Here is a 27,830-nt window from a genome sequence, read left to right on the forward strand (position 1 = left end):
CTCACAAATATTTTCCAGTTGCAGAGGAGTCAGGAAGGGGGAAGAGTTTATGTTTCAATTTTAAAAAGAGTTTAACAAATTGCTGAACCTATCAGCAACTCAAAAGAACACCAACATCCTTAAATCTAGAAGACAAAAACATAGGAAAAAATCAGTAATGTTTTAGTCAAAAGTCATAAAATTCTATATCACCAGTTCAGTCTCATGTAATTAATCTCTCTCTTATTGAATTTGCAGTATTACTATGGTCTAGTCTTTCTGTTTAAATCCTGAAAGTTAGTATTCCCAACGTTATTACTGATCTTTTTGGACTTGTTCTTACCATTAAGTTGGCCATTTTCTTGGTTGTTTTTTGTTCTCTTTTTCCTGTCTGTCTCTTTAGTTTTCTTGGTATAGCACTCCTTCAGAACTTCTTGAAGAGTTGGTCTGGTATTGATAAATCCTTCCAGGTTTTGTTTATCTGAGAATGTTTTTATCTTCCTTTATGAAGAATACTCTTGCTGGATATAGTATTCTTGGTTGAAATTGTTTTTCCTTTAAAACTTTGAAAATATTTTCCTATTCTTTCCTTGTTTGCATTGTTTCTGATGAAAGGTCCGATGTTAGCCTGATGGAATAACCTTTGTAAGTAACTGGATGTTTCTCTTTTGCCAATTTTAGTATCTTGTCTTTATCTGAAGTTTTGGCTATTCTGGCTCTGATGTGCCTTGGAGAAGATCTTTGTAGGTTGATTCTGTTTGGGGTCGTTTGTATTTCTTGGGTCTGGATATTTGAGTGCTTCTCTAGATTTGGAAAGTTTTCTTCCAGGATTTTATGGAATAGATTCTCAATGTCCTTATTAGTTTCTTCACCTTCTGGGATACCAGTTATCTGGATGTTTGGACCCTTAATGATATCTAGTATCTCACATTATTCTCATTTCTTTTGGGTTATTTTTTCACGTCCTTTTGGTGATTTTTTTTTTTTTTTCTAGAACAGAGGTTTTTGTCTTCTACATCTGAGATTTGACCTTCTGCATGGTCTAGTCTGCATTTAATACTTTCAAGGGAAGTTTTGATTTCCTATATTACTGCCTTCATCTCTAACAGCTCTGTTTGTTTCTTTTTTAGGGTATGTATTTCTTCTTTCAAATTATAGAAGAACTTTCTCATCTCCTGGAACTGATTGTCGCTTTTCTCTTTTATCTTCTGGAGTTATTGTCTCTCTTTTCTTGGATCTCAGTTAGTTTTGTCACTATGAAAATTCTGAATTCATTATCTCACATTTCCACAAGTTCCATTGGATGATGAAGGGCTGTTCTTTTTCCTTGGAGGAGAGATATTTTCTTGTTTTTTCATATTTTCTTGTTTATTTTTTTCTTGTGCCTCTGGCAGTTTCTGGTCATCTGACAGATTATATGATTCTTCCTAATTTCTTGGAATTAATTCTGAGCATTAAAAGTGTTTGGGAGGAGATGACCCACAATATCTCTGCAGTTCTGTGTCCCTGATGCTCACCAAGCAACCTGAACTTTTGTTGTTGGAATTGGATATTACAAAGGCCTCCCAGTTTCTTTTTTTTTTAAAGAATTATTTTATTTAACTTTATTTATTTTAATTTGACCAGAGAGTGACAGAGCTAGAGTGAGAGCAAGAACAAGAGAGAGAGAGAGAAAGAGAGAGAAAGAAAACAAGCCACCAGGTCCAGGATTCGAACCATGGTTGACCGTATGGGAATTTGGCACCTTTAACCACCATACTTCCTCCTGGCCCCAAAGTCTTCCCAATTTTTAAAGAACAAGTGCACCCGGGCTGAGCTACAGGGTTTCAATGGAGATTCAGGGGTGTATGGGAGGAGGTGAGCACTTTCTCTGCAGCTCCATATTTATCCCTGCTGCTCACTTTGCAGTCTCTCTTCTCTGATTTTAGTCCTTTGGTGGTGTATTCACATTTGGCTGATATGGAGGTTTCTGCAACTGTAAGCTCATGTGCTTCACTTTACTGTAAGGCACTTCTATGCCAATTTCTCTCCTCTACTGTGTTTTGCAACATGATATCCACAGAGAGAGATTTGAGTTCAGATTTATGAGAATGAGTTTCTCCCTTTCTGCAACAGATTCAGTGGGGGTTGAGGTTTTCTATGACTTTAAATATATGCAATCTTTTGGCTACTGTGCACCTAGACCTTTCTAGACTCTTAAGGGCATGGAAGCTGAGAAGCAAATTGAGGAAGTCAGGTAAAATAAAAGAAAACAAAGGAGAAAAAAGACAAAAACAAAAAAGGGTGAACAATTTTTTTTTTTTTAAAGAAAAAAAAGTATGTGGCATGCAGGTGTGCCACACTGAAGGAGCAGGACAGGCCCATCTCAGATGTGGATGGATTCTGAAATAGCAAGATAAAGGAGAGGTCAGAGATAAGAGACAGTACTTATAGATTTTTCTAGAGAAAGAGACAGAGACAGAAAGAGACAGAGACTTCCCTATTTGGTTAGGTGTTGGGGTGGAAGGAGGGGTTAGGAGTAGAGGCTCCTCAGTTAAAGGAGCAGAGCTGGTGCCACCTCAGATGTAGATGGATTCGGCGAGGTGTTGGGCTGGAAAGCCAGAATTATAGGATTTAAAAGGTCTCTCCTCTCCACTGTGTGTTCAAACACAACCACCATGGGAAGGTCACTGTATAAGGGAGTTCATTTCCTATTACTCTCTGGCTGTTAGAAGGTATGACTTTACATTGTGCTGAAATTTGCAATTTTTTTGGGGGGGGGGTTGTGGTTTTATTTAGAAACAAAGAAAATGTGCACATGAGCTGTCCACTCATTTTCTTCACTGCGCAGCCTGGCATTGGGATTGGTGACTCTGAGGGCCAGCTGGGCAGCTCTTTCCACGATGGTCTTGTGGTTCTTGGAGGAAACATTGTGGGCGATCTCAGCACAGTAAGACTTACTGCACATCAGCAGCACTTCCAGTTCCTTGACGTTGTGGACCAGGAACTTCCAAGAAGCCGCTGGGCAGTATGTGCTTCGTTTCTTGTTGCTCCCATAACCAGTGTTGGACATAAAGATCTGCACCCCCCCCCCTCAGTCTCCACACCCTGTTGTCAATACTTCTGGGTTTCTGCCATTTGGCACTGAATTAAGTAACACAGATGTGGGTTAGTGTCTCTGCAAACCACCAACTAACTCTTCCTCTTTGTTTTGAGATATTGGTCTGACTGGTGCCGGATGAACTTCTTGGTCCTCTTGGATGATCTTGGGTTTCACAAGGGGTCTGAAGGCAGCCATGATTCTGGGTAGGAGATGGCCGCCACCTCCACAGGAAGCACCTATGAAGAGAGTGAAATTTGCAATTTTGATTCCCTCTGGCTCCTACCTAATTGTTTTTCAGGTTGAAGCATTCAGGGTTAGTGCATTTATCCTTTTGATTGTTTTAATTTTTGTTTTACTACCAGAGAGCACATGTGCTCATCAGAAAGAGAGAAGAAAGTACCCCTAGCAGGGTGTGGTCATGCCACTGTCCTTTTCCCTCCATTTCTCCATCTTCAGGATTTTGGGCACACACATATACACAAGCCCAGTATGGTTTTTCAAGCTGCTGGAACCAGGATTCAGACCATAGTCAGCCATATGGGATCTGGCTGCCTATGCATAGGGCTCAATTGCTACATTATTAAGTTAGCCCCAGTTGAGTGGTTTATTTTGTTTTGTTTTTATTTTTTAAAAAATTACACACATAGAGCAACATACTAAATGCACTGCACAATCCAAAATAATACAAAACGAATACCCATGCATCATCCTGCAAGGCAAGAGGTAACTCATAGCCACTACTGTAGAAGCTCCCAGTATGTCTCTCCTCAGCTTCATCCCCTTCTTTCCCCTGCCTACCCTAGTGTCCACTGTCCCAATCCCTATATTGTTCATTTTTTCATTACTCTTCTGAATGAATCTGTTTTTATCCTTAAATATATTTATTACACGAAGGTTAAAAATATGGAACGCTTCATGAATTTGTGTGTCGTCTTTGCATAGGGGCCATGCTAATCTTCTCTGTATCATTCCAATTTTAGTATATGTGCTGCTGAAGTGAGCACAACAGTATATTGTTTAATTTTGAAAACTGAGAAGCAAGTATAAACCCATCTGAATGAGGAAAGGGCAATGTTGGTGGTGCTAGATACACACTCTCAGGAGAAAGGCTGAGCAGTCTGGTCTGAATCTGACTTGTGCTTCTCTGAGAGTTTTAGGAGCCTAGTCCCAGCAGGTCTGTGAGCAAGGTCATGAGTGAGTCCAGGCAAACGGAGGACTTACCACATATGGGAGGGCCGTTGGTGAAGTAGGCCCACTAGACTTCCAGGAGAAGCCTGGTCTGCCCCTAAATGCTCTGCCTCTCAGCCCTTTCTGGCCAGCTTTTGGGGAATAAGATGGATATCCTCAACAGGACAGTGCGTCATAAGGCAAGCCGGGAGTTGAGGACCGGTTCACTTGTGTGGTTGGATTCCTATTTCCCATGTCGTCATGTCATCTTTCTGTTTACTTGCTTGCTTTAATGGTACCATCGTAAATTAGCTTCTCGAAAAAGAATGAATGGAGGGTAAATCTTTTTAGACCTTTCAAGTCTAAAAATGTCTTTGTTGTACCCTCACATTGGCTGATAACCTTACTGGGTATAGAACTTATAATTGAAGATTTTCTTATGGAATTTTTTTTTTTTGGAGAGGTTTTGGCTATAGGCGTGTGCATTTACCAGAAAGAGAGAGACCGAAAGCGAGAAATCATCCCCCCAACCCCCCAGAGGGGATGGCCATGCCGCAATCCCTTCTCCTCTCAGGATCTTGGGCACACACGCATATACACCTGGCATGGGTTTAAGCCACCGGGTCTGGGACTTGAACTGTGGTTGACTACATGGGAGTCCAGCAGCATAGCCATTATGCCATCTGCTGGTCCTGGGAAATTTTTAAATTAAGATTTTTATTGTGAGATAATTGTAGATTTACATGAAGTTGTAATAACTCAGAAAGTTTTAGGTACCCTTTACCTAGTCTGCCTCCCCCCAACCCCCGCCCCCATGGTCACACCTGGGGAACTGTAGTACAGTTTTAAACCAGAACATTGTCACTGTTACAGTCAAGATACAGAACCTTTCCATCCCCACAAAGATCCCCCGTGGCCTTTTATAGCCACACCTACTTCTCTTCTGCTCCCATCCACTGCCCAGCTAGGTAACCCCTGGCAAGCACTAATCTGTTCACTTTGTCTCTAATTGTGTTATTTCAAGAGTGTTTTATAAGACGAATCATATGGTATATAACCTTCTGGAATTGACTTTTTCTTACATAATTCTCTGGAAACTCATCCAGGACATTGCATGTATCAGCAATTCAAGCTTCCTTGTTGCTAAGTAGTACTCTGGTATGAATGTACCATAGTTTGACCATTCACCCACTGAGGGACCTCTGGGGTGTTTCTGGCTTTTAGCTAATAAAGTTTCTATAGATAGTCATGTGCAGGTGTTTGTGTGAATCTAAGTTTTCATTTCTCTGAGATAAATGGGTAGAGTACACTTGCTGGGTTATATGATGGTTGTATGCTTTGGTATCCTGCAACAATATTTCTGAGGTCTAGTTTTACTGACAGCTTTTGGTGGTGTCACTGTGTCTTCTTTTACACCTTTTGATAGGTGTGTATTGATACCTCATTTTGTTCTTTATGTTTATTTAGCCCTTTTGTGAGAGACAGACAGAAGGAGGAAGAGATAAACACCTCTCCCTGCCACCCCCCCCCCCATCTTCACACGGACCAAACCACCTCCAGTCTCTGCCAGCTCAGATCACAAGCACGTGAGAGAACCTTGTGTGCCCAAGAAGGCCCTTGAACAGGAACCCAGGACCTTTGCCATAGAGGTCCAGTTGCTACTGCTGAGCACCACCTGGCCCTTGTGTTTTAATTTGTGTTTCCCCAATAGCTAACGATGTTGAACATCTATTTATGTGCTTGTGTGCTCTCCTCGTCTTCTCTGGCATGTGACCATAGGTTTTTCTGTGATGTCTGGCTGTAGTAGGGTTTCTGAAAGTTTTCTTTCTCCCTAAGGCACCCCTTTTTTGGTCTTTTGGCCAGAGAGAGTAAACTTTTATTGAGACTTTTTCTTTCTTTTGGGGGGTGGGGTGGGGGATTGCATTTATTGGCATTTCTGGGTTGCTGGCTTCTCTTTGACCCACCGTGGAGTATATGAAGCACAAAGAAGACCCAGGGAGCTCAATGTTGTACAGTTCTTTGGGTTGCAGGGTCCTTAACTGGCCTGCTTTCTCTTTCTCTTTTTGATTTCTCTATGTTATTTTATGTTTAATGTCGAGAGTTTTTAGTTGTAATTAACAAGAAGAATAGGGAAAAGTATATTTATTCCAGCTTTCCAGAAGCAGCGGTCTTGCTCAGAAAGTTTATAAATTAATTTGTTTCTTCAGAAAAAGAGAAAGGCACCTCACAGCAGGTTCTTCAAGCCATCCCCCTCCACCACAGCCAGGATCACAGGCACACGCATATACAGGGAGACCTTGGGACGTGAACCTGGGACCTTCTGGTGTGGCCTCAGCATCACAGTTGCATTACCTCTGTGCCACCGTGGCTGACCTGATCAGAGAATTCCATTGTCTAGTTTTCAGTGAGAAATCTGAAGCTTGCCTTTTGTTCCTTCTTTCATAAACACTTTCTTCCCGGTGGTCTGAAATTTCAGTGGTAGTTCTGAGATACTTTCTTCCTTCATTTTGCACCTGTTTTCCTTGCCTTTGCTTTCCCTATCCTCTCTTTTCTACAACTCCTGTTCTTTTTTTTTTTTTTTTTTGAGAGATTTTCACTGTAGGGTGCGTGCGCTCGCCAGACAGACAGACAGACAGAGAGAGACATAGAGACAGAAAGCGAGAAATCACCCCCCAGGGGGGATGGTCACGCCGCAATCCCTTCTCCTCCATTCTCCTCTCAGGATCTTGGGCACGCACGCACACGCGCCCGGCGTGAGTTTTAAGCCACCGGGTCCGGGACACGAACCGCGGTCGACTACGTGGGAATCCAGCGACATAGCCATTACGCTAACTGCTGGTTCCCCAACTCCTGTTCTTTGATGTTGGCCTACCTGGATTGGTCCTCTGATTCTCTTGCCGTAACTGTTTTCTTCACTCTGTCTCCTTGCCGTAACTGTTTTCTTCCCTCTGTCTCTTTCCCTCCCTTCCTTTCTCCCCCTACCCCTTGCTCCAGATTTCCTCAAGCTTATTATTTAACCTGTCTATTGAGTTTGCTATTTTTGCTACTGTGTTTCTTAAATTTTAAGAGCTCTATTATATTCTCCAAATTTCTCTTATTTAATAGCCTCCTTTTCTCCTTTCCTGGATCCAGTGCCATTGTCTCTCCCTCTGAGTACATTAACAATAGTCCTGTGCCATCTTTGCCCTTTGTAATCTTTTCATCTCCCAGATATCTAATAATCCCTGGCTAGCTTCCAGTGGTTAAATGTAGGGGCCTGGTTACTGATTGAAAGCTGAGTATGTGAGTTGGAATTAATATTTCAGGGGTTTTTGTTTTTTTTGTTTATTTCTTCTTTTTTTTTTTTTTTGTAATAAATTTTTTGGGGTTTTTTTTTTTTTTTTTTTTTTTTTTTTTTTTTTTTTTTTTTGGAAAGGTTGTTGCTATAGGGCACGTACGCTCACCAGAGAGAGAGAGAGACAGAAAGGGAGAAATCACCCCCCAGGGAGGGTGGCCACACCGCAGTCCCTTCTCCTCCATTCTCCTCTCGGGATCTTGGGCACGCATGGATACGCGCCTGCCTTGAGTTTAAGCCACCGGGTCCAGGATTTGAACCATGGCCGACTACATGGGAGTCCAGCGACGTAGCCATTACTCCATCTGCTGATCCCAGTTGTTTCTATTATGGTATAATTTACATATAGTAAAGTACAAAATTAAAGGTATAGCTCAAGAAAAAGAGTATGTCCATCAGCCTAGAAAGTTCTGTGCTTTCTGGCCATTTCCTAGCCCCATAGCATTCCCGCCCCTCTCAGAGGCAGTTGCTTTCTGGTTTCTTTTACCATAGCATAGTTTCACCTGCACTTAGACTTCATAAAAACAGAACCGTCAGACTCTACTCCTTTGTATCTGCCTTCTTTTCAACGAAATGTTTGCGATTCGTGCACGTGGTGCAGTAACAGTGCAGTTCATTGCATTTCATTGCTCAGGAGTCCATTTCAGGGCTGTGCCATGTTCTGTTTGTTCATTTTCCTGTGAATTAACACCTGTGTTGTTTCCTACTTTCAGTTAGTGTGAATAATGCTGCTATAAACATTGTTACCCAAGTCTTTTCCTAGAATCATGCTTTCATTTCTGTGGAGTAAATACTAGGGTAGAATTTCTGGGTCATAGGACAGGCTGTTTAAATAACTGACCATACAGAGCTTCCAGAGCAGTTGTAACATGTTCTACTCCCATCAGTACTGCATGGGAGCCCCTTTCCAGTCTCACACATCCTCACTGGCATTTGATCTCATTAGTGTAGTGTTCACCATTCTGGTGAGGATGTGGTGGTATGTCTTTAAGATTTAAATTTGCATTTCCTCGGAGACTAACGATAGGTATTCGTTCTAGTGCTTAGTGTGAAGTGTCTGCTCAGATCTTTTTAAAAAAATGACTGATTTGTTAGTTTTTTGTATTTTCTGGATATGAGCCGCTTTCCCCAGATACAGATAAAGCAAGTGCTATCTTCCAGTGCTGTGACTTGCTTATGTATCTTTATAATTTGGTGTCTTTTGATGACTAGAAGCTTTATTTATTTATTTATTCGCTATAGGATATGTGCATTCACCAGAAGGAGAGAGACAAAGAGAAAGTAAGAAATCACACCCCAGGGGATATGGCCATGCTGTAGTCCCTTCTCCTCTAGTCTTCTCTTGGGATTTTGGACAGGTGTGCACACACACACACACCCAGCATGATTTTCAAGCTGCTGGGTTCATTGAACTTGCCATAGGGGATCCAATGCCTTAACTTGCATGCTGCCTACTAGCCCAGAAGCTTTAAATTCTGATTAAAATCAGTTTATTAGGCCAGCTTGTGGTCTGGTGGTTAAGGCGCTGGATCCCAGATGGCTGACAGTGTGGTTTGAGTCCTGACCCTATGGCTTAAAAAATACAGGGATTTTATGCTTGCATGCCCAAAATCCCAAGAGGAGGGAGCTATGGAGGAGGGATAGTGGCATGACCATGGGTGGAAGGTGCTCTGCTTTCTCACTTTGATTTTCTCTCTCTCTCGCTAGTAAATACACATGCCCTCTGCCTAAACTTTTTAAAAATCAGTTTATTGATTTTTTTTTTTTTTACGTTTTTGTGTGTGTATGTGAGCTAAGAAGTCATTGCCTATGTACATATGTTAAGGCCTGCTATGTTTTCTTCTAAATGCTTTATAGTTTTAGCTTTAATTTTTATTTCCATTTTTAATGAATTTTTGTGTGTGAAATGAGATACCGGTAAGAGTTCATTTCTTTTTCCTATGTATGACATATTGGATATTCCAGCACCATTTGATGAAAGATTATCAAATTTGAGCTTGACTCTCAGGTCATTTGGGAGAACTCTTTGTTAAGGACCCTTATAATGGTCTTTAGGTCTTTCCTTTAGGGTGATCAGATGGCCCAGGAAAGAGTTCTCCCATCTGCTTGAAGGGTGAGACCTGGTGGCTGGTGTCTTAGCAGCTGAGTATTTTGTCATAGGCATGTATGTTCACAGAGGGAGAGTGAGAAATCACCCCATAGGGGATGGCCATGCCTAATCCTTTCTCTTCTTGGGATATTGGGCATGGATGCACATATGCCTGGCGTGATTTTCAGGCCACTGGGTCCAGGACCCAAATTGTGGTCAGCCATGTGGGAGTCCAGCGTCTGAACCACTACGCCACTGCTGGCCCCAAAAGCGATCATTGTTTATTCAGTGCACTCAGAGCCTAACAGATTTCTTCAAATGCTATGTAAGCCCTTGTAAGCAGTGTTGCATCCCCTGGGAACTTTTGGGAATGCAGAATCTCAGGCCTCACTCAGACCAGCAGAATCAGAAACTACATTTTAACAATATCCTATGTGATTTACATGGCCACTGAAGTTAGACCAACACTATTTTGTTTTTTTGTTTTTTGGGTTTTTTTTTTTTTTTTTTGAGAGAGAGAGATTTTTGCTGTAAGGCACATGCACTCACTAGAGTAACAGAGAAAAAGCAAGAAATCTCCCCCCAAGGGGGAATGGCCACAGTATAGTCCCTTCTCCTCTATTCCTGGGATTTGGGGTGCACACACACACAGGCCCAGTGTGTGTTTTAAGCCACCAGGTTGGACACTCAAACAGCAGTCTACAATGTGAGAGTCCAGCACCTTAACCACTACACTACTTGCTAGCCCAGCACTGTGGGTTTCTTTTTTTTTTTTAAGAATTATTTTATTTAACTTAATTTATTTTAATTTGACCAGAGAGAGACAGTGTAACAGAGGGAGAGAAAAAGAGAGAGAAAGAGAGAGAAGTGAGAAAGCAAGCCACCGGGTCTGGAACTCAAACCATGGTCAGCCATGTGGGAGTCCAGCGCCCTTAACCACCACACCACCTGCCTACCCCAAGTAATGTGGTTTTTTGTTTTGATTTGTTTTGTTTTGTTTTTTGAGAGGTTTTCGCTATAGGGCGCGTGCGCTCGCCAGACAGACAGAAACATAGAGACAGAAAGCGAGAAATCACCTCCTAGGGGGGTTGGCCACGCCGCAATCCCTTCTCCATTCTCTTCTCAGGATCTTGGGCATGCACGCACACGTGCTTGGTGTGAGTTTGAAGCCGCCGGGTCTGGGACTTGAACCGCAGTCGACTATATGGGAGTCCAGCAACATAGCCATTATGCTAACTGCTGGTCCCAGTAATGTGGTTTTTATAATCATTTTACTTCCCTTCAATTGGAGTGGTAAATAAATAAACAAAACAGGACATTTTCTTGCTTCTGATTTTAATTCTCAGTTTTATTCCCAAGTAGTGTTTCTGCTACCCAGTTAGTGGACAAAGTAGAGGAGACAGTCCTGGAGCGGTTGAAGCCTCTCTTGGTCAAGGCCCAGGTAATCTCGCTTGTCTCATTGGCTTGTCTTGTGGAATTTCTAGAATAGAGTGCTGCAGAGGTCACACTGACCTTTTGTAGGGCAAAGTGTCTTTTGGCAGCTGGAGGTTGCCACACTGATGGTCTGCAGAGCAGTGCGTGGGCACCATGCTATCAGGGCCCCTTTTGGATACCCCTCGGCCACCACACACTATTGATGTGTCTTCTATTATGGGAAAGGGATAGAGATGGGAGGAGTTCCATTTTTAGAAAGGTGAGGTTTTTCGTTTGGGGAACAACCCAGATTGTAATTTCCATTCCTCATCAAATCTGTCTGATGGTGATGTTAGAGTTTAGTTCCACTCTTTTTTTTTTTTTTTTTTTTTAAAGAGGTTTTTGCTACAGGGCATTGGGCCTCCAGAGGAGGGCATGTGCACTCACGAGAGAGACAGACAGCAAGAAATCATCCCCTGGAGGGACGGGTAGCCACACCACAGTCCCTTCTCCTCCAGTATCCTCTCAGGATTTTGGGCACACACGCACATGTGTCCAGCATGAGTTATAATCTGCTGGGTCCGGAACTGTAACTGCAATCAACTTCATGGGAGTCCAGCGACGTAACCATTTTGCCAACTACTGGTCCCATCAGCTTCCACTCTGATGCTGTCACCTAAGTGGTTGGGAGCAACTTCTAAAAGGGAGTAATGTTAGGATGGCGTCTGTGCACAAAGCAGTGTTGTCTCAAAAGTGAAGTGACATATAGCATCACTAGGAGGTTGTGCCATCCCCCTGCCAGCAGTCAGTCAAATTCTGCAGCCAGACCCTGTTAGAGCCACCCAGTACGTAGACACATTGTTGTTTGAGTAAATAAACAAGGCCACGGAAGATCATCATTGTAAGTGGAATGAATGGCATTCTGGCCCCTGGACAGGTCACTGAATTTCTAGTTTAAATGTTCAGTTGTTACAGTCCATGGGAATCTCAGGAGTACAGAACTAGGAACCTCTCAGGGATCAAGTTGTCAACTTTTTTTTTTTTTTTTTTGAGAGGTTTTTGCTATAGGGTGCGTGCGCTCACCAGAAAGAGAGAGAGAGAGAGAGACAGAAAGTGAGAAATTACCTCCTGGGGGGATGGCCACACCACAATCCCTTCTCCATTCTCCTCTTGGGATCTTGGGCACACATGCACACATGCCCGGTGTGAGTTTTAAGCCACTGGGTCTGGGACTCGAACCGCGGTCGACTACGTGGGAGTCCAGCAACATAGCTATTACACTACCTGCTGGTCCCTCAACCTCCTCATTTTATCCTCGAAGCAACTGTGGAACAGAGGGGTTGAATGTGATTAAAAGTGCACAGCTGCTCCAACAGTGCTTACAAAACCAGGGAGGAGAAAGGGTAGAAAACCAACAACACATGGCATTCACTTTCATGAAGACAAAGTGCTTGAATTGATGCAAAAAGACGAATCAAGCTAACACTGATGAATAGTTCCACACAGAAGCCATTGTGGTAATAGAATTCTTTTGATATGAGTTGTAAGATTTTATAATTCATGAATGTATCTGTCTGTCTGAATAGAGAGCCAGTTCTTCTGCAGAAGCGAACACTCATCTGAAGGACTGTCCATCAGCAAGCACAGTGCCAGCTCTGCCCACAGAGGAGGTATGTGTTGTGTGCTGTTGGCATTTTGGTATTAGTACGTGATAACGTCATTAGTTGTGAGGAAAATGATATGCAGGTTGTTTTGCCAACACTAGATTATCCTACCCAAGAAGAGTGAGCATTATTTTTCCTATTTAGCATGTTAATTCTTATAGCATATATTTAGTGTTATGACTTAGATTTGTCTTGTAGACAGCATACAGAAATCTCTAGAGTCACAGGTTTTTGTCCTCGGCTCTTTATCTCCTCTCTCGATGATAGAATGTGGGTGCACCTCGTGTAGCCCTGATTGTTGATGGCCCGCGGCAGAAGAATGGCAGCCCATTCGTTTCCTTTCATTCAGCCCAGTTTCGCTAATTACTGGCCTAATTTCCTTAATGCTTTGGGCCTAGTATTTATTGTACGTAAAGCCTGTTTTGAGTGCTTAGTATGTGATCAATATCTGGCCTACCAGAGAGAAAAAGCAGCCCAGGGAAAAAAAATGAAAACATTGGAGAAACGTATTTTGTTGCCCACCGTGTGTTCTTCTTCTGGAAGACTTGTTTTTTTTTTTTTTTTCCCCCATAGGGCGCATAGGGCACGTGCGCTCGCCAGACAGAGAGACAGAGAGACAGAAAGCGAGAAATCACCCCCCAGGGGGATGGCCACGCCACAGTCCCTTCTCCTCCATTCTCCTCTCGGGATCTTGGGCATGCACGCACATGCGCCCAGCGTGAGTTTTAAGCCACTGGGTCTGGAACTCGAACTGCGGTTGACTACATGGGAGTCCAGCGACATAGCCATTACACTAACTGCTGGTTCCCTTGTTTTTCATATTTATAGACTGTTTCTACCTTGCCAGGGCTTAAGGCTGAGGAGTGGAAGGTACAAATTTCATCCGCTTAATTTGTGATGAGGTTGGAAAGATACTCGTTGCTTTTGCTGCTCTGAGCATATGAAGGGCAGAGGACGGGTGAAGGTTTCAAAGTTAGAAGGAGGTTGGAATGAGCTCCACCAGCCCAGTGACCTAGGAAAGAGAACAAAGTCAATTTTGAGAATGTTTCCCTCTTCTAATCATAAAGCAATATTGTAGATGCAGTGTATTTTCATAATCTGTGTGATGATAATTTTATCATATCATTATTTTGTGACATTCTTTTTTTTTGAGAGAGATTTTCACTATAGGGCACATGCGCTCGCCAGACAGACAGAGAGAGACATTAGAGACAGAAAGCGAGAAATCACCACCCCCAGGGGGGATGGTCACGCTGACACCCCTTCTCCTCCATTCTCCTCTCGGGATCTTGGGCACGCACGCACACGCGCCCGGTGTGAGTTTTAAGCCACCGGGTCCGGGACGCGAACCGCAGTCGACTAAGTGGGAGTCCAGCGACATAGCCATTACGCTAACTGCTGGTTCCCTTTTGTGACATTCTCATGTGAGGTGAGGCTTCTAAGACTGGAAGCTAAAAGCCTTCATGTGGCCATTACAGATTCAGGTGTGCTATGGCTGGGTTTCCATGCTGCATAGCTGTTAAATGGTGTCTCCCCCACCTCGTTCTCCCAGGAAAACAGTGAGGGCTGACATCCAGTCTAGGGAGACAACTCCATACTGCATTTGTTTTAATTTGCTCCTCTCGGGATCTTGGGCACGCACGCACACGCGCCCGGTGTGAGTTTTAAGCCACCGGGTCCGGGACGCGAACCGCAGTCGACTAAGTGGGAGTCCAGCGACATAGCCATTACGCTAACTGCTGGTTCCCTTTTGTGACATTCTCATGTGAGGTGAGGCTTCTAAGACTGGAAGCTAAAAGCCTTCATGTGGCCATTACAGATTCAGGTGTGCTATGGCTGGGTTTCCATGCTGCATAGCTGTTAAATGGTGTCTCCCCCACCTCGTTCTCCCAGGAAAACAGTGAGGGCTGACATCCAGTCTAGGGAGACAACTCCATACTGCATTTGTTTTAATTTGCCAGAGGTGTACATGGGGAATGGTTATACCATCTCCAGTTCTCTTTCCTTTTGGGATTTTGGGACTTTAGGCACCACATGTACATGTGCCCTGTGTTTTTTTCAGGCCACCAAATCTGAGATTCAGCCATGCAGTTGGCCGTGTAGGATCCAGTTCATATAACTACTGGGACATGGGCTTGCCCCATGCTACTTTTTTTGCTGCTGTTTGTTTTTTGCCATGGGGCATATGCATGTGCTATTGAGAAACAGAGAGAGAAAGTGAGAGGAAAAGTGAGAAATCACCCCGTGGGGGATTGGCTACACCACAATCCCCTCCCCTCACCCATTCTCCTCTCGGGCACGTACGCTCCCAGTACGATTTTCAAGCCATCAGGTCTGGGACTCAAACTATAATCGACCATGTGGGAGTCTAGCACTTTTACCACTAAACCACCTGCTGCCTCCTTCCCCTCCCCCCAATACCTACATTTTAATGTGAAAGGAAACAAAATGATTATAAACACTGACAGTGAAGCAGACATGTTTGAATATTACTAGGAATGACCTGCCTATGTATACAGAAATTATTCTGTATTCTGTAGGCATTAGATAGTCCAAAATACAATGTATTGAAAGAGAGAAGTAACTTTAGAATTCTGGACCCTGGTTAAACATCAATATTGCAAAAAGTTTCTTAGGCAGCACCATGAAGAGTCAGTTTTTATAAATGACTGAATAAAAGCAAAAACTCGTAGATGTTGACCTGATGAAGTAGAATTTTGTTTTTACTATGCTAACTTATAAAAGAGCTATGGGATCTTGAACACAAGTTCTCAAAATTCTCATTTTTTAAATGGAAAATGCTTTTGCTTTATTTACTTGTAAAATAGATTTATTTATAGGCACGATGATCTCTGATATCAGGAAAAAGCTCTTGTAAGGGCATCATTATAACATTTGTCTGTTGCTGCTGCTTTTGTCTTTAAATAAACCTGCACATGAAATATACTTCTCCAGAATGTATAAGCTGTTTTAGAATTAAAGTTACATATGCATATAGCCAAAAATTCAAACGATTCAGAAAATGTATAAAATAGGAAAGTTAAGCTTCCTCCCACATAGCTATTCTGTACCCTGCTTCTTCCCTTATGCTATAGCTCGGTGATTTTCCCATATCAGCACACTGAGATCTTGCTTAGCTTGTTTAATGGCACATGGTGTTCTTGGCGTTCTTTATAGATGGAAAATATCACACATGCACACACATACACACACATACACCTTACTAACTGGACCTGTGTTATTTGTTGTCTCTAAACTCTTTCATGATTTTAATGTATTGGTTATTCAACTCGATTTTTATTTACTTTCCATTAAGGTTGGGCACTTTTTTAATATCCTTATTAGTTAGTAATATATTTTTTGTGTGTGTGTGTGATAGGGCGTGTGCACTTGCCAGACAGAGACAGACAGAGAGACAGAAAGCAAGAAATCACCCCCCAGGGGGGATGGTCACGCCACAATCCCTTCTCCCCCATTCTCCTCTAGGGATCTTGGGCATGCACACACATGCGCCTGGCGTGAGTTTTAAGCCACCGGGTCTGGGATGCGAACCACGGTCAACTACATGGGAGTCCAGCGACATAGCCATTATGCTAACTGCTGGTCCCAGTAATATATTTTCTTAAGGCAGCCAGATCTCACATGACCAGCTGTGTGGTTTGAATCCCAGACTTAGTAGCTTGAAAAAAACACACCGTGTGTGCACATACATGCCCAGAATCCTCATGGGTGGTACTTTCTTACTCTCTTTTCCTCTGTTGATTACTCTCTGGCAAATTGAAAGAAAAAAAACATTTTCATGAACTGTTAAAAGGTTTTTTGGGGGCTGGCAGGTGGCGTGGTGGTTAGGGCGGCTGGACTCCCACATGGCTGACTGCAGTTTGAGTTCTGGACCATGCAGCTTGCTTTCTCACTTTCCTTCTCTCTGTCTCTCTCTGGTCAACTTCGAAAAGATAAAGTAATGACAATGAATAAAATTAAATAAAAACAATTCTTTAAAAAAAGTTTTTCTTTAAATTGTCATAGCAAGTAACCGTTCATTAAGTGTCTTATTTCATGCCAAGTACTGTGCTTAAAGTCTCAACATGTGGACTCTTTTCACCAAGATGGCACCGAAAGTGAAGAAGGAAGCTCCTGTCCCTCCCACAGGTGATCCCAAAGCAAAGGCTTTGAAGGCCAAGAAAACAATGCTGAAAATAGTCCACAACCACAAAAAAACAAACAAAAAAAGATCCACACATCACCCACCTTCTGGAGGCCCAAGATGTGGAGGCAGTCCAAATATCCTTGGAAGATCATCCCAGGAGACACAGGCTTGACCAGTATGCCATCATCAAGTTCCCCTACCACCAAGTCTGCCATGAGGAAGATGGAAGACAAAAACACACTTATGTTCACCGTGGATGTCAAGGCCAACATACAACACATCAAACAGGCTGTGAAGAAGCTCTGTGATATTGATGTGGCCAAGGTCAACACTCTACTCAGGCCTGATGGGGAGAAGAAGCCAGAGAGAACACTGACTGCTGATTTTGATGCTTTGGATGTTGCCAAGAAAGTTGGGATCATCTAAACTGAGTCCAACTGGCTAATTCTAAATACACACTTTTTCACCGTAAAAGAAAAAATTAAGGGACCAGCATATGGCGTAATGGTTACATCACTGGACTCCCAAATAGTCGACTGGTTTAAGTCCTGGACCTGGTTACTTAAAACTCACACTGGGCGTGTGTTCATGAATTTTCAAGATCCTGAGAGGAGAATAGAGAAGGGATTGTGGTGTGACCAATGCCCCCGTGGTGGGCGATTTCTTGCTTTCTGTCTCTGTCTCTCCGGCGTGCACATGTGTCCTGTAGCAAAAATCTCTCAAAAAAAAAGTCTCAACATGCAGAATGCAGACTGCTCTAATGAAATCTTCATATCTGTGAAATACAAAATTGTTTCCATATTATAGATGAGAGAATTGAGGCCCAAAGAGATGGAGTGAAATTTCCTAAAATTGTGGGCTTATCAGTGGGCAGAACCAGAATTTAATTCCAAAATATCATATTCTGTAGCTTAATATGATCATTTTCCAGCAGACTTTCTTTGTAACAGCCTCTTTAAGTGCTAATTATACACATGTCCTGGAATCAAGAGAAATATAGCATGTATAAAAACACTTTGCAAACCATGAGGTGCTTTGTGATTATGAAGGATATAAGTTTGGGCCAGCAGGTGGCATGGTTAAGGCGCTGGACTTCCACATGGTGGACCACGGTTCAAGTCCCCTGATCCCAGCAGGTTGAAGATCACTCTGGGCGCATGCACATAGATCCCGAGAGGAGAATGGTGAACAAAAGATTGTGGTGTGGCCATCACCTCAGGGTGATTTCTCACTTTCCCCTCTCTCTTTTCTATAAGCAAATGTACTGTATGGTAAAAACCTTTAAAAAGAGAGAGAGAGAAAAGATGCATGGTCCAGAAAGGCTCCTAGGTTTATAAATACAGAGTCTACAACACAGACAAAGCATCCTGGAACTTTGTGATATTCTGAACAGATGTTTTTACAAAAACACTGGACCAAAAGATACATCCTGTGGATTGTGTGACATGCGAAATATTTGACATTCTTCTGACTATAGCAAAAGGGAGATACTTGCTTTAGCAAAACAGATGATGACAGTAATTTACATGGCCAATAGTGGTATTTCTTTGTTAATGCTACCGTAATGCTACTGTGATAAAAATTGTGCTGATGTTCTTTTTTTTTTTTTTTTAGAATTATTTATTTAATTTCACTTTTTAATATTATTATTTTTCAATTTGCTCTAGGGCACATGCACTCACCAGAGAAAGAGAGAGAGAGACAGAGAAAGTGAGAAAGTAAGCCGCCAGGTCCTGGACTCAAACTGTGGTCAGCCATGTGGGAGTCTTTCCAGCATGTCGATCACCACACCATTTGCTGGCCCCTGTGCTGATGTTCTTTTGATGTTTATCAACTTAGGGGAGGTTTGTTTTAGCATAGAAATTCTGCCGGTTAGATCATCGTGCCTTTGGTTTATTATGATTGGCAATAATCTTGAAGCTTTTCTGTTTTCTTTGTATTGCCTGTCCATGCCCCTCTTCCTCTGCTTTGTTTTGTAGGCTACAGCTGTTGCTTCTGAATCTAGCAACAATCATCAGCTAAATGACTTTTTGGAAGATACTGCTCGCGAGCTCTGGGCTCTGACTCATGCTAAGATCGTGGGGTGTGAAACCTTTGCTCCCTTGGGAGACGGCAAGGACAGCCCAAATCTGGAGCTAATGATGCTCCGAATGGAAGAAATGGAAGTAAGGTCTGGGGCTGCTGGTCTGGTTTGCCACTGTGGGTAGGTCTGTCTTTGGTGCAAGCCTTCCTCATACCTCTAGCTTACTATGCCAATCGTGTGGCCCTGGCTTTCCACCCAGCTCTGCTGCCAACAAGTTTATGACCTTGGTATAGTCACTCACCTTCCCTGATGGTGTTTTTAAGGATGTGTTTTTAAAGTGTTTTGATGAGGTATAATAGATTTAATATCCTTCCTTACACATCCCCAGTAAGTGATCACTATTGTTATCCCCCTCATGTTGTTGATAATGTGCTTCCAGAAACACCAAGACCCACAAGTGGGACCACAGGCTTGCCTTTTTATCCATCAGCTTCTAAGCACTATCTGGTTGCCTGTCCTGTCCCACTAGAATGTGATCCTGTGAAATTATAGATAATTGTACCTTCTCTCTCTTTTTTTTTAATTTGTCATTTGGTTTTTAATTATCTTAAGTCTTATGATGACATAATTTACAAATCTATGCTGATGGTATATCTTCTCTACTTTAATCCTCCTAATCAGCAAAAACAGTATTACCAATCACATATACGGTAGTTCTTCAGTTTCTATGTGGTTTCAAACAGTTGCCTAAAGACAATCCTAAAATATAACTTAATGTGACTTAGATCATAGAATTCAAAAGTAAAATTTAACTTGGTACTAAATCTTGTCATACTGACTTTCAAAAACATCTGACCTTACAAATCATTTATAAAATATATAGTGTTACATATTCTTTATTTGCTAATATATACAAACCACACTAAAATGTCTTTCAAGAAGTAAAAGGCAGTATTTCAGATACAGGGAAGTCTACTTAAATTTACATAGTTATGACCATATATATAAAGTAGACATCACTAGCTTATCTTCAGCCCTTGCTTTTAATGGGTTAATAAAAACAAAGTAAAACACAGGTGAGATTGCTTGGTTTTGAGAAGTAAAGGGATTTCTCCATCATTTATATATTCATATCACCGGTTATATGTAAGCCTAAATAAAAAGCCAATCTCCAGTAGGTTGTTTTTTGGGTTTTTTTTGTTGTTTTTTTTTTTTTTTAGAGGTTTTTGCCATAGGGCGCGTGCGCTCGCCAGATAGAGACAGAGAGACAGAAAGCAAGAAATCACCCCCCAGGGGGGATGGCCATGCCACAATCCCCTCTCCTCCATTCTCCTCTTGGGATCCTGGGCACACATGCACATGCGCCTGGCGTGAGTTTTAAGCCACTGGGTCCAGGACTCGTACTGCGGACAACTACATGGAAGTCCAGCGACATAGCCATTACACTAACAGCTGGTCCCTCCAGTAGGTTTTGAGGTGACATTCACTGTCCTTGTAGAAAGATGAGCATTACTAAAGAATTACCAGTCATATCTTTAGAATTTACTGAACTGGGAGTTGGCAGGTGGCATGGTGGTTAAAGGCTCTGGATTCCCACACGGGCAACCACAGTTCGAGTCTTGGACCTGGCTTCTTGCTTTCTTGCTTTCCGTTTCTCTTTCTCTCTCTGGTCAAATTAAAAAATAATAATAACAAATTGAATTAAATAATTCTTTTAAAATATTTACTGAACTGAAATTACTATTAAAAATCTAACAATATTCATTTTTTAATCTTTTTAAAGATTTATTTTTATTTAACTTTATTTTTATATTATTATTATTTTTTTTTTTTGAGAGGTTTTTGCTGTAGGGTGTGTGTGCTCACCAGAAAGACAGAGAGAGACAGAAAGTGAGAAATAGAAAGAGAGAGACAGAGAGACAGAAAGCGAGGTTGGCCACACCGCAATCCCTTCTTCTCCATTTCCTCTCAGACTTTGGGCATGCACGCACGTGCATCCAGCATGAGTTTAAGCCTTCAGGTCCAGGACTCAAACCATGGTCAACTATGTGGGAGTTTAGTGACATAGCTATTATACAACTGCTGGTCCCATTTCTATTCATTTTAATTTGAGTAGAGAGGGATGGGGGGCAGGGGGTAAGAAAGCAAACCACCATGTCAAGGACTCAAACTGCGGTCAGCCGTGTGGGAGTCTAATGCCCTTAACCACCACGTCACGTGCTGGTCCCAGCAATATTCATTTAACCACAAGCCAGTCTTACTTAAATCAGGACTGACCAACAAAAATGTCCCATCAGCCATTCATGATCTGAGTTCTGTTGTAGAAGATTAATTAAAATATGGTACACATAAAAAAGGTGTGTAATAAATTGTTTTGTCACAAATAAGGCAGTAGCTACCTATTACTCATTAGTAGCTTTTTAAGATAAGCTATCAACTTGGCTCTTTCTGACTTCTTTTTTCTTCTTAAGAATTATTTATGGGACCAGCAGTTAGTGTAATGGCTATGTCACTGGACTCCCATGTAGTCGACCGCAGTTCGAGTCCCAACCCCGGTGGCTTAAACTCACACTAGGCACATGTGTGTGCATGCCCAAGATCCTGAGAGGAGAATGGAAGAGAAGGGATTGCGGTGTGGCCATTCCCCCAGGGGGATGATTTCTTGCTTTCTGTCTTTCCGGTGAGCACATGTGCCCTATAGCAAAAACTTCTCCAAAAAAAGTTATTTAATTTTATGTATTCATTCAGTCATTTTCATTTGACCAGAGAAAGACACACAGAGAGAAGGAAAGTGAGAGAGCAAGCCATCAGGTCTGAGACTCGAACCATGGTTGGCCATGTTCAAGTCTCTAGCACCTTAACCACCATGCTATCTGCTGACCCCTGATTTCTTTTTTAATGCCAGTGAAGATCATTTTTGTTCCAGGGATGTACTTCTTGGGATTCTCCAAATGCTCCATCAGTGTACTCTCTCCCCAGGTGATGCTTTTGTTCTTGTTGGCATCTATGTAAGAGAATCCTGGGGCTTGCCCTGTCTTCTGCCCAAATAGACCATGGAGATTTGAGCCGCTCTTCTGCTTGCCTCCCTTTTCCACAGTATGGCACTGGGCACACTTCTGAACAGAAATCTTGCCTTTCGCAACATCAGCCCATTTTTAACTTTCTGATTTGCTCGGGCTACTAAGGTTTCTGCTCAGAAGCCAGATATCCCATTCTCTTAAGTCCAAGGACACACTGGTCTTGATAATCGTTACCTTCTTTAATTTCCATGATACCTGTTTTATTAGGTCATTAGGAAAATCATGATGTACTTTTGCATAGAAAAATACGTCATAACTGCCCCGATGACCTAACAGAATGTTTCTCTCATAAAAATTTAGACCTCAGACAATAAGGCAGTGAGTGGCCAAAGTAAAAATAAAAGAAAAAGAAAAAAAAATTACTCCTGGCAGAGCTAGAGTGAGAACACAGGCCTCTTGACTCCCAGGTCTGTTTTACTGCTAAATGGAAACATTAAGGTCATTTTTCATTGGTTTTTGAAAATTTAAAGATACACAGTTTATCCTAGTCTTGTAACTTACTGCCCATTTTGGGGGATAACTATCCAAACCTGTGTTGCTCAGAACAGTAGCCTCTAGCCTCGTGTGCCTATTGAAATGTCTGTCAGTTAAAATTCCATGCACAGGACCTGCACATAACCAACTGCAGTTCAAGGCCCAGACCCCGTAGCTTCAAACTCATGCTTAGCACGTAGGCATGCATACCCAAGATTCTGGGAGGAGAACAGGGAGAAGGGATTGTGACATGGCCATCCCCCCAGGAGGGGGGGTGATTTCTCATTTTCTGTCTCTTTGTCTCTGGCAAGCATGCACCCTATAGCAAAAATCTCTCCTCCTCTCCAAAAAAAACTTCCATGCATAACAGGTGGCAGTAGTGACTGTTGTCTCTAGAGAGACTTCCCAGTCGTCACAGCAAGTTCTGGTGGACAGTGCCGGTCTAGACTGCAGGCATGCTCATTGCTTCATGGTATTTTACTTTACCTCATGAACTACTCACTTCTTGGCCTGGCAGAGGCCCATTTCTAGTTCTGTGTCTGTATCGATGGTGTCTGATGAACTTTTACAGCCTTACTAGTCTGGTTTGTAATGAAACTCAATTTTTCTCATAAACGAAACTTTTCTTTTCCTTTTTTAAAGAAATACCAGGACATAGTTCGCCAAAGATATAATAAAATCGTATATGCTGATCCTCATTTTTGGATTCAGGAGGACAAAGATGGTAAGTGTTTTCCCCAACATTTTATTCTGAAAAATTTCAGACATATAGAAAACTTGGAAAATTGTACAGTAAACACTCTCATCGTCCCCTTTCAAATTCTAAAATTAACTCTTTGCTATATTTTATCACATCTGTCTATCTCCATAGCCATCTGTCAGTTCATCTAATCTTTGTGTTTTAAATGCATCTTCCCTTTTTCATTTTAAAGAACGTTGCAAATATTATATACTTTCACCCCTAAATATTCAGCATATTAGACACTTGCAGTAGAGTTTAGTATTTATTTGTGTTTCTTTTTTCTTTAGAGATAAAACTTACATAATAATAAAATGGACAGATCTTAATTATGTAATTTGCTTGGTTTTGTTACCCACACCCCTAGCAAGAACATACTTGGAAGATTCTTTCCTGCCCCCTCCCAGTCAGTCCCTACCACACAGGCACAACTGTGCTTTGTTAGTTAGTTTGGACTGTTCTGGAATTTCTTATAATTAGGCTATACAACCATGCAGTTTGTACTTTTGTATAGACTACTTTCATTCAGCATATTATTTTATAAGCTAATGTATATTGCTTATTTTCTGTAGCTGCTGTAAAACATTTAACTTTGTAACAAACTTAAGCCACAAATTTAGGTCTTAAAACACAAATATATTCTTTTATAATTCTGGAGGTCAGAAGTTTGAAGGAGTCTTTTATAAAGGGCAGATTGGCAGGGCTGTTTCATTTTGGAGGCTTTGGGCAAATCAGTTCCTTTTTTCTTCCAGGTTCTAAGTTTTAAGCTATTAGGAATAAATCTGCTACGAATACACTCACGTATAGTCTTTGTGTGGGCATAAGTTTTTATTTCTTCTGGATAAATACCTACAAGTAGGTCTGCTAGGTCATAAGATGAATGTATGTTTATCTTTGTAAAACATTGCCAAGTCTTGACCAAAGTGCTGGTACTTTCCACTCCTACAAACACTTCCATCTGCCTTGTGCTCCTGTCGCCCAACATCCTTGCCAACATTGGGTATTGTCAGTCTTTTTCATTATAACCATTCTGGTGGCGATGTAGTGGTATCTAATTTTGGTTTTAGTTTAATTTCCTGTGTGATTAATGATACTTGGAGCCTTTTCAAGTGATCATTAGCCATTTACATACCTTCCTTTGGGACGTATCCAAAATTTTTTTTTTTTAAGTTTATTTATATATTTATTCTGCGAGAGAGAGAGAGAGACTGACCCCTAACAGGGTCTTCATGCCACGATCCACCCCTACACTCAGCCAGTTGGATGATGGGCACATGCGTGTGTGTGTTCCCACCTAGCATGTACAGTCCTTGACACATGAAATCGGGACCTTCCCGTGTTGAGTCCAGAATCACAGAGCATTGCATTACTGCTACGTCACTGACTGGCCCCTTATTCTTTTTATTTTTTTAAGAGGTTTTTGACTTAGGGTACACACACTTACTGGAGAGAGACAGAGACAGTGAGAGGAAAAGTGAGAAATCATCTCCCAGGAGGGATGGTCATACCACAGTCCCTTCTCCTCCATTCCCTTCCCGGGATCTTGGGCACGCATACACATGCCTGGCATGAGTTTCAAGCCACTGGGTCCAGGTCTCAAACTGCGGTTGCCCATGTGGGAGTCTAGTGACATAATCGTTACACCATCTGCTGGCTCCCCCCACATCCATTCTTTAAAAAGCAGATTTATTTGCTTTTTCCATGAGAGAGAGGGAGAGAAACACCCCTAACCAGGTCCTCATGGCACTCTCCCCAGCCCCACCCAACTGAGACTGTTTATACTAGTGTGCGTAGGAGAGGAGACCTCGTGCTGCCAACATGGCAACTTCCCCATGTGGCGTCAGCATTACAGAGTGTTGTGTTGCCACTGGCTACCACGGCTGGTCTGTCCCTCTATTTTTTAAATTCTCGAATTGTAGGAATTCCTTATAAACTTAAAGGAGTAAGTTTTTGTTAGGTATTTTTGTTTTTAAAAGTAGCTTTAAAGAGGGACCAGCAGTTAGCATAATGGCTATGTCACTGAACTCTCATGTAGCTGACCGCAGTTTGAGTCTCGGACCCGGTGGCTTAAACTCAACGCCGGGCACATGTGCATGTGTGCCCAAGATCCCGAGAGGAGAATGGAGGAGAAGGGATTGCGGCGTGGGCATCGCCCATGGGGAGTGATTTCTCACTTTCTATCTCTCTCTCTTTCTGGCGAGCGCATGCGCCCTATAGCAAAAGCTTCTGAAAAAAAAATTTTTTTTTAAGAAGTAGCTTTAAAGATACATAATTTACATACCATAAAATAAATTTTTTTCAATTGTATGATCTTGTAGTTTGTGGTAAAATCATGCAGCCATCACTGTCATCTAATTGCAGAACATTTTTATCACCCCTAAAAGAAACCCTGTGTCCATTAACAGTTGCTTGCTAGTCCTCCTCCCCTGTCCTGGCATCCACTGATTACTCACAGAGATGTTTTACAAATAGTTTTCTCTGTCTAGATCATCTGTTTAGTTATTCAAAGGTGTTATGAGCAGATATTTTTAATTTTGGCAAAGTCTAATATCAGTTTTTTTTCTTGTATAGATTTTGATTCCTGTGATCTAAGAAACCTTGTCTTAGCTCCAAGTTGAAAAGAAATTCATTTGTTTTCTAAAAGCTTCATGACTTCTGCTTTTATGTTTAGGTCTATGATCCATGTTGAATAAAAGTTTACTGTGATTTGTTGTAGAGGTTGCAGTCTCTTTTTCTTTTCTTCCTAATGGATACCCATTTGCTATATAAAACCATTTGTTGAAAGGACTTTTGCTTTTTTCCATGGCTTTTCAAAGTGAATGCATAGCATTTTGGCCGCATTTGCTAGGCTACCCTCACAATGTTGTCTGAGAAGTGTTACTCAGATTCTGTTTGACTCATGCTTATCAGTTACTCCTTTACTCAATGAAAGGCGGAGAACAAACGTGGTTAAACATTACCTCTAAAGGAATCTTAAGTGCTGTGAGAACTACATTACTGAAAAGTGTGAAGGAAATTGGGGCATAGAAGGTTTACAGCCATGCATCCACATACAGTTATAAAATACTAGTTTAGGGTATTATGTTAGAATAATTCTTTATGTCAAATTTTGACAGGAAAACCAGCCATTTAAGGAAAATACTAATTTTATGTGTTCTGTATTTGTAAGCACTCTTGTTTTTTGGTTCATATTGTTCCCTTCCCCTCAACCCTTCTCCAGCCTCCGTTTTCATTCTTACATAACAACCTTGTCAAGGCCCAGCTTAACTGATCCTACTTGACTTCTGTAGTGCTTTTCCTGGTGTTCCTGTACTACTTGCTGCCCTACCCCCCGCCCTTTCTTGCAATAAACTCCCAAACACATTCTGGCATGGTCTTATTTTTAAGAGAAATTTTTGCTACAGGGCGTGTGCACTCACCAGAGAGACATAGAGAGGCACAGAAAGTGAAAAATCACTCCCCGGGGAGATGGTTACGCTGCAATTCCTTCTCCTCTATTCTCCTTTCAGGATTTTGGGCATGCACACACATGTGCCCGGTGTGAATTTTAAGCCACGGGGCCCAGGACTCAAACCACAGTCAACTATGTGGGAGTCCAGTGACGTAACCATTACTTCCTCTGCTGGTCACACACTCTGGCATGTTCTATCTGTGTTTGAGTTGTTTGTGAGGGTAGCTCTTCTCTCCCACCTAATTCACAGTCTTTAGAGCCAGAATTTTGTCATTGCCAGTCATGTCCTCTATACCTAGCGTGGGGCTGCCTAACAAAGGCCCTTCTAATCACTGTTCAGTGAGCCCTGGAGACTTTTTTTATATGGATGCAGAGGGAAAGATAAAGTTGAAGGGCATTGCGCTTCACCGATGACTTGGCCTTTGGCCACAGAGTTAGGTCGCAGCGTGTAGAAGACAGTTTTACAGAGGACATAGTGTTCTCTTCTTTCAAGGATCATTTCAATTATTAGTCACTATCTGTGACTCTGCATAGAGTCTAGAGATTAATAAAAGGAGCGCTTTTGAACACTAAAACCTAAAATGAGTTTTTAGGTGCTTGTTATTCCAGAATTGTGACAAAAGTAAGGACCTATGTTTCCAGTTGTTCTGATTATTTACATCACAGAATCAAATTTAAACTAGTTTTTGTGCTGGTTCTGTGGTAAAGCAATAATGCACTGCTCGTGAGAAGCCAATCCCATGTGATGACCATGACCCTAGTCCCTGGACTGGTCAGCCTGAACAACACGCTGGGCGCACGTGATTGGACAAGATCCAGTGAAGGAAGGGTATCATGGCATGACCTCTCTCGCTTTTTCTCATGTGCATGGACATACTCTGTCGTGAATAAAGAAAAAGAATTAACTTTGGATTTACGCATTGTCTAATTTATGTCTCTTACCTTCTCTATAAATAACCTAAAATTGTACTCTTGACTAGTGTTTTTGCAAAAACTGACAATGTGGGGGCCAGGAGATGGCATAGTGATTAAGGCACTGGACTCCCATATGGCCGACCATGGTTCAAGTCCTGGACCTGGTAGCTTGAAACTCGACAGGTGTGTGTGCTTGCACACCCAAAATCCTGAGAGGAGAAGGGAAAGGAGATTGTGGCTTTGGCCATCCTCCCTGAGGGATGGTGATTTCTC

General features: G+C 42.0%; 1 protein-coding gene and 1 non-coding gene across 6 annotated transcripts in view; one reads left to right on the forward strand and one right to left on the reverse strand.

Moving 5' to 3' along the window:
- The window catches only part of KIAA0753 (KIAA0753 ortholog), an 86,687-nt gene that overhangs the window by 44,253 nt on the left and 14,604 nt on the right, over positions 1 to 27,830 (forward strand). For 4 of the 5 annotated variants that reach the window (XM_014582795.2, XM_006165139.3, XM_006165136.3 and 1 more), the window contains 4 exons: positions 11,011 to 11,092; positions 12,651 to 12,734; positions 18,855 to 19,040; positions 23,095 to 23,176. In XM_014582795.2, the coding sequence (XP_014438281.1) occupies positions 11,011 to 11,092; positions 12,651 to 12,734; positions 18,855 to 19,040; positions 23,095 to 23,176 (434 nt within the window). The remainder of the gene's footprint in view (positions 1 to 11,010; positions 11,093 to 12,650; positions 12,735 to 18,854; positions 19,041 to 23,094; positions 23,177 to 27,830) is intronic. The other variant, XM_006165140.3, reaches the window with a different exon arrangement.
- LOC114005458 (U6 spliceosomal RNA) lies at positions 3,959 to 4,065 on the reverse strand. Its single transcript, XR_003547304.1, has one exon. It is a non-coding gene; the product is annotated as a U6 spliceosomal RNA (small nuclear RNA).

This window comes from Tupaia chinensis, unplaced genomic scaffold (assembly GCF_000334495.1).
Source record: "Tupaia chinensis unplaced genomic scaffold, TupChi_1.0 Scaffold143814_1, whole genome shotgun sequence".
In the NCBI taxonomy this organism is placed as follows: domain Eukaryota; kingdom Metazoa; phylum Chordata; class Mammalia; order Scandentia; family Tupaiidae; genus Tupaia; species Tupaia belangeri.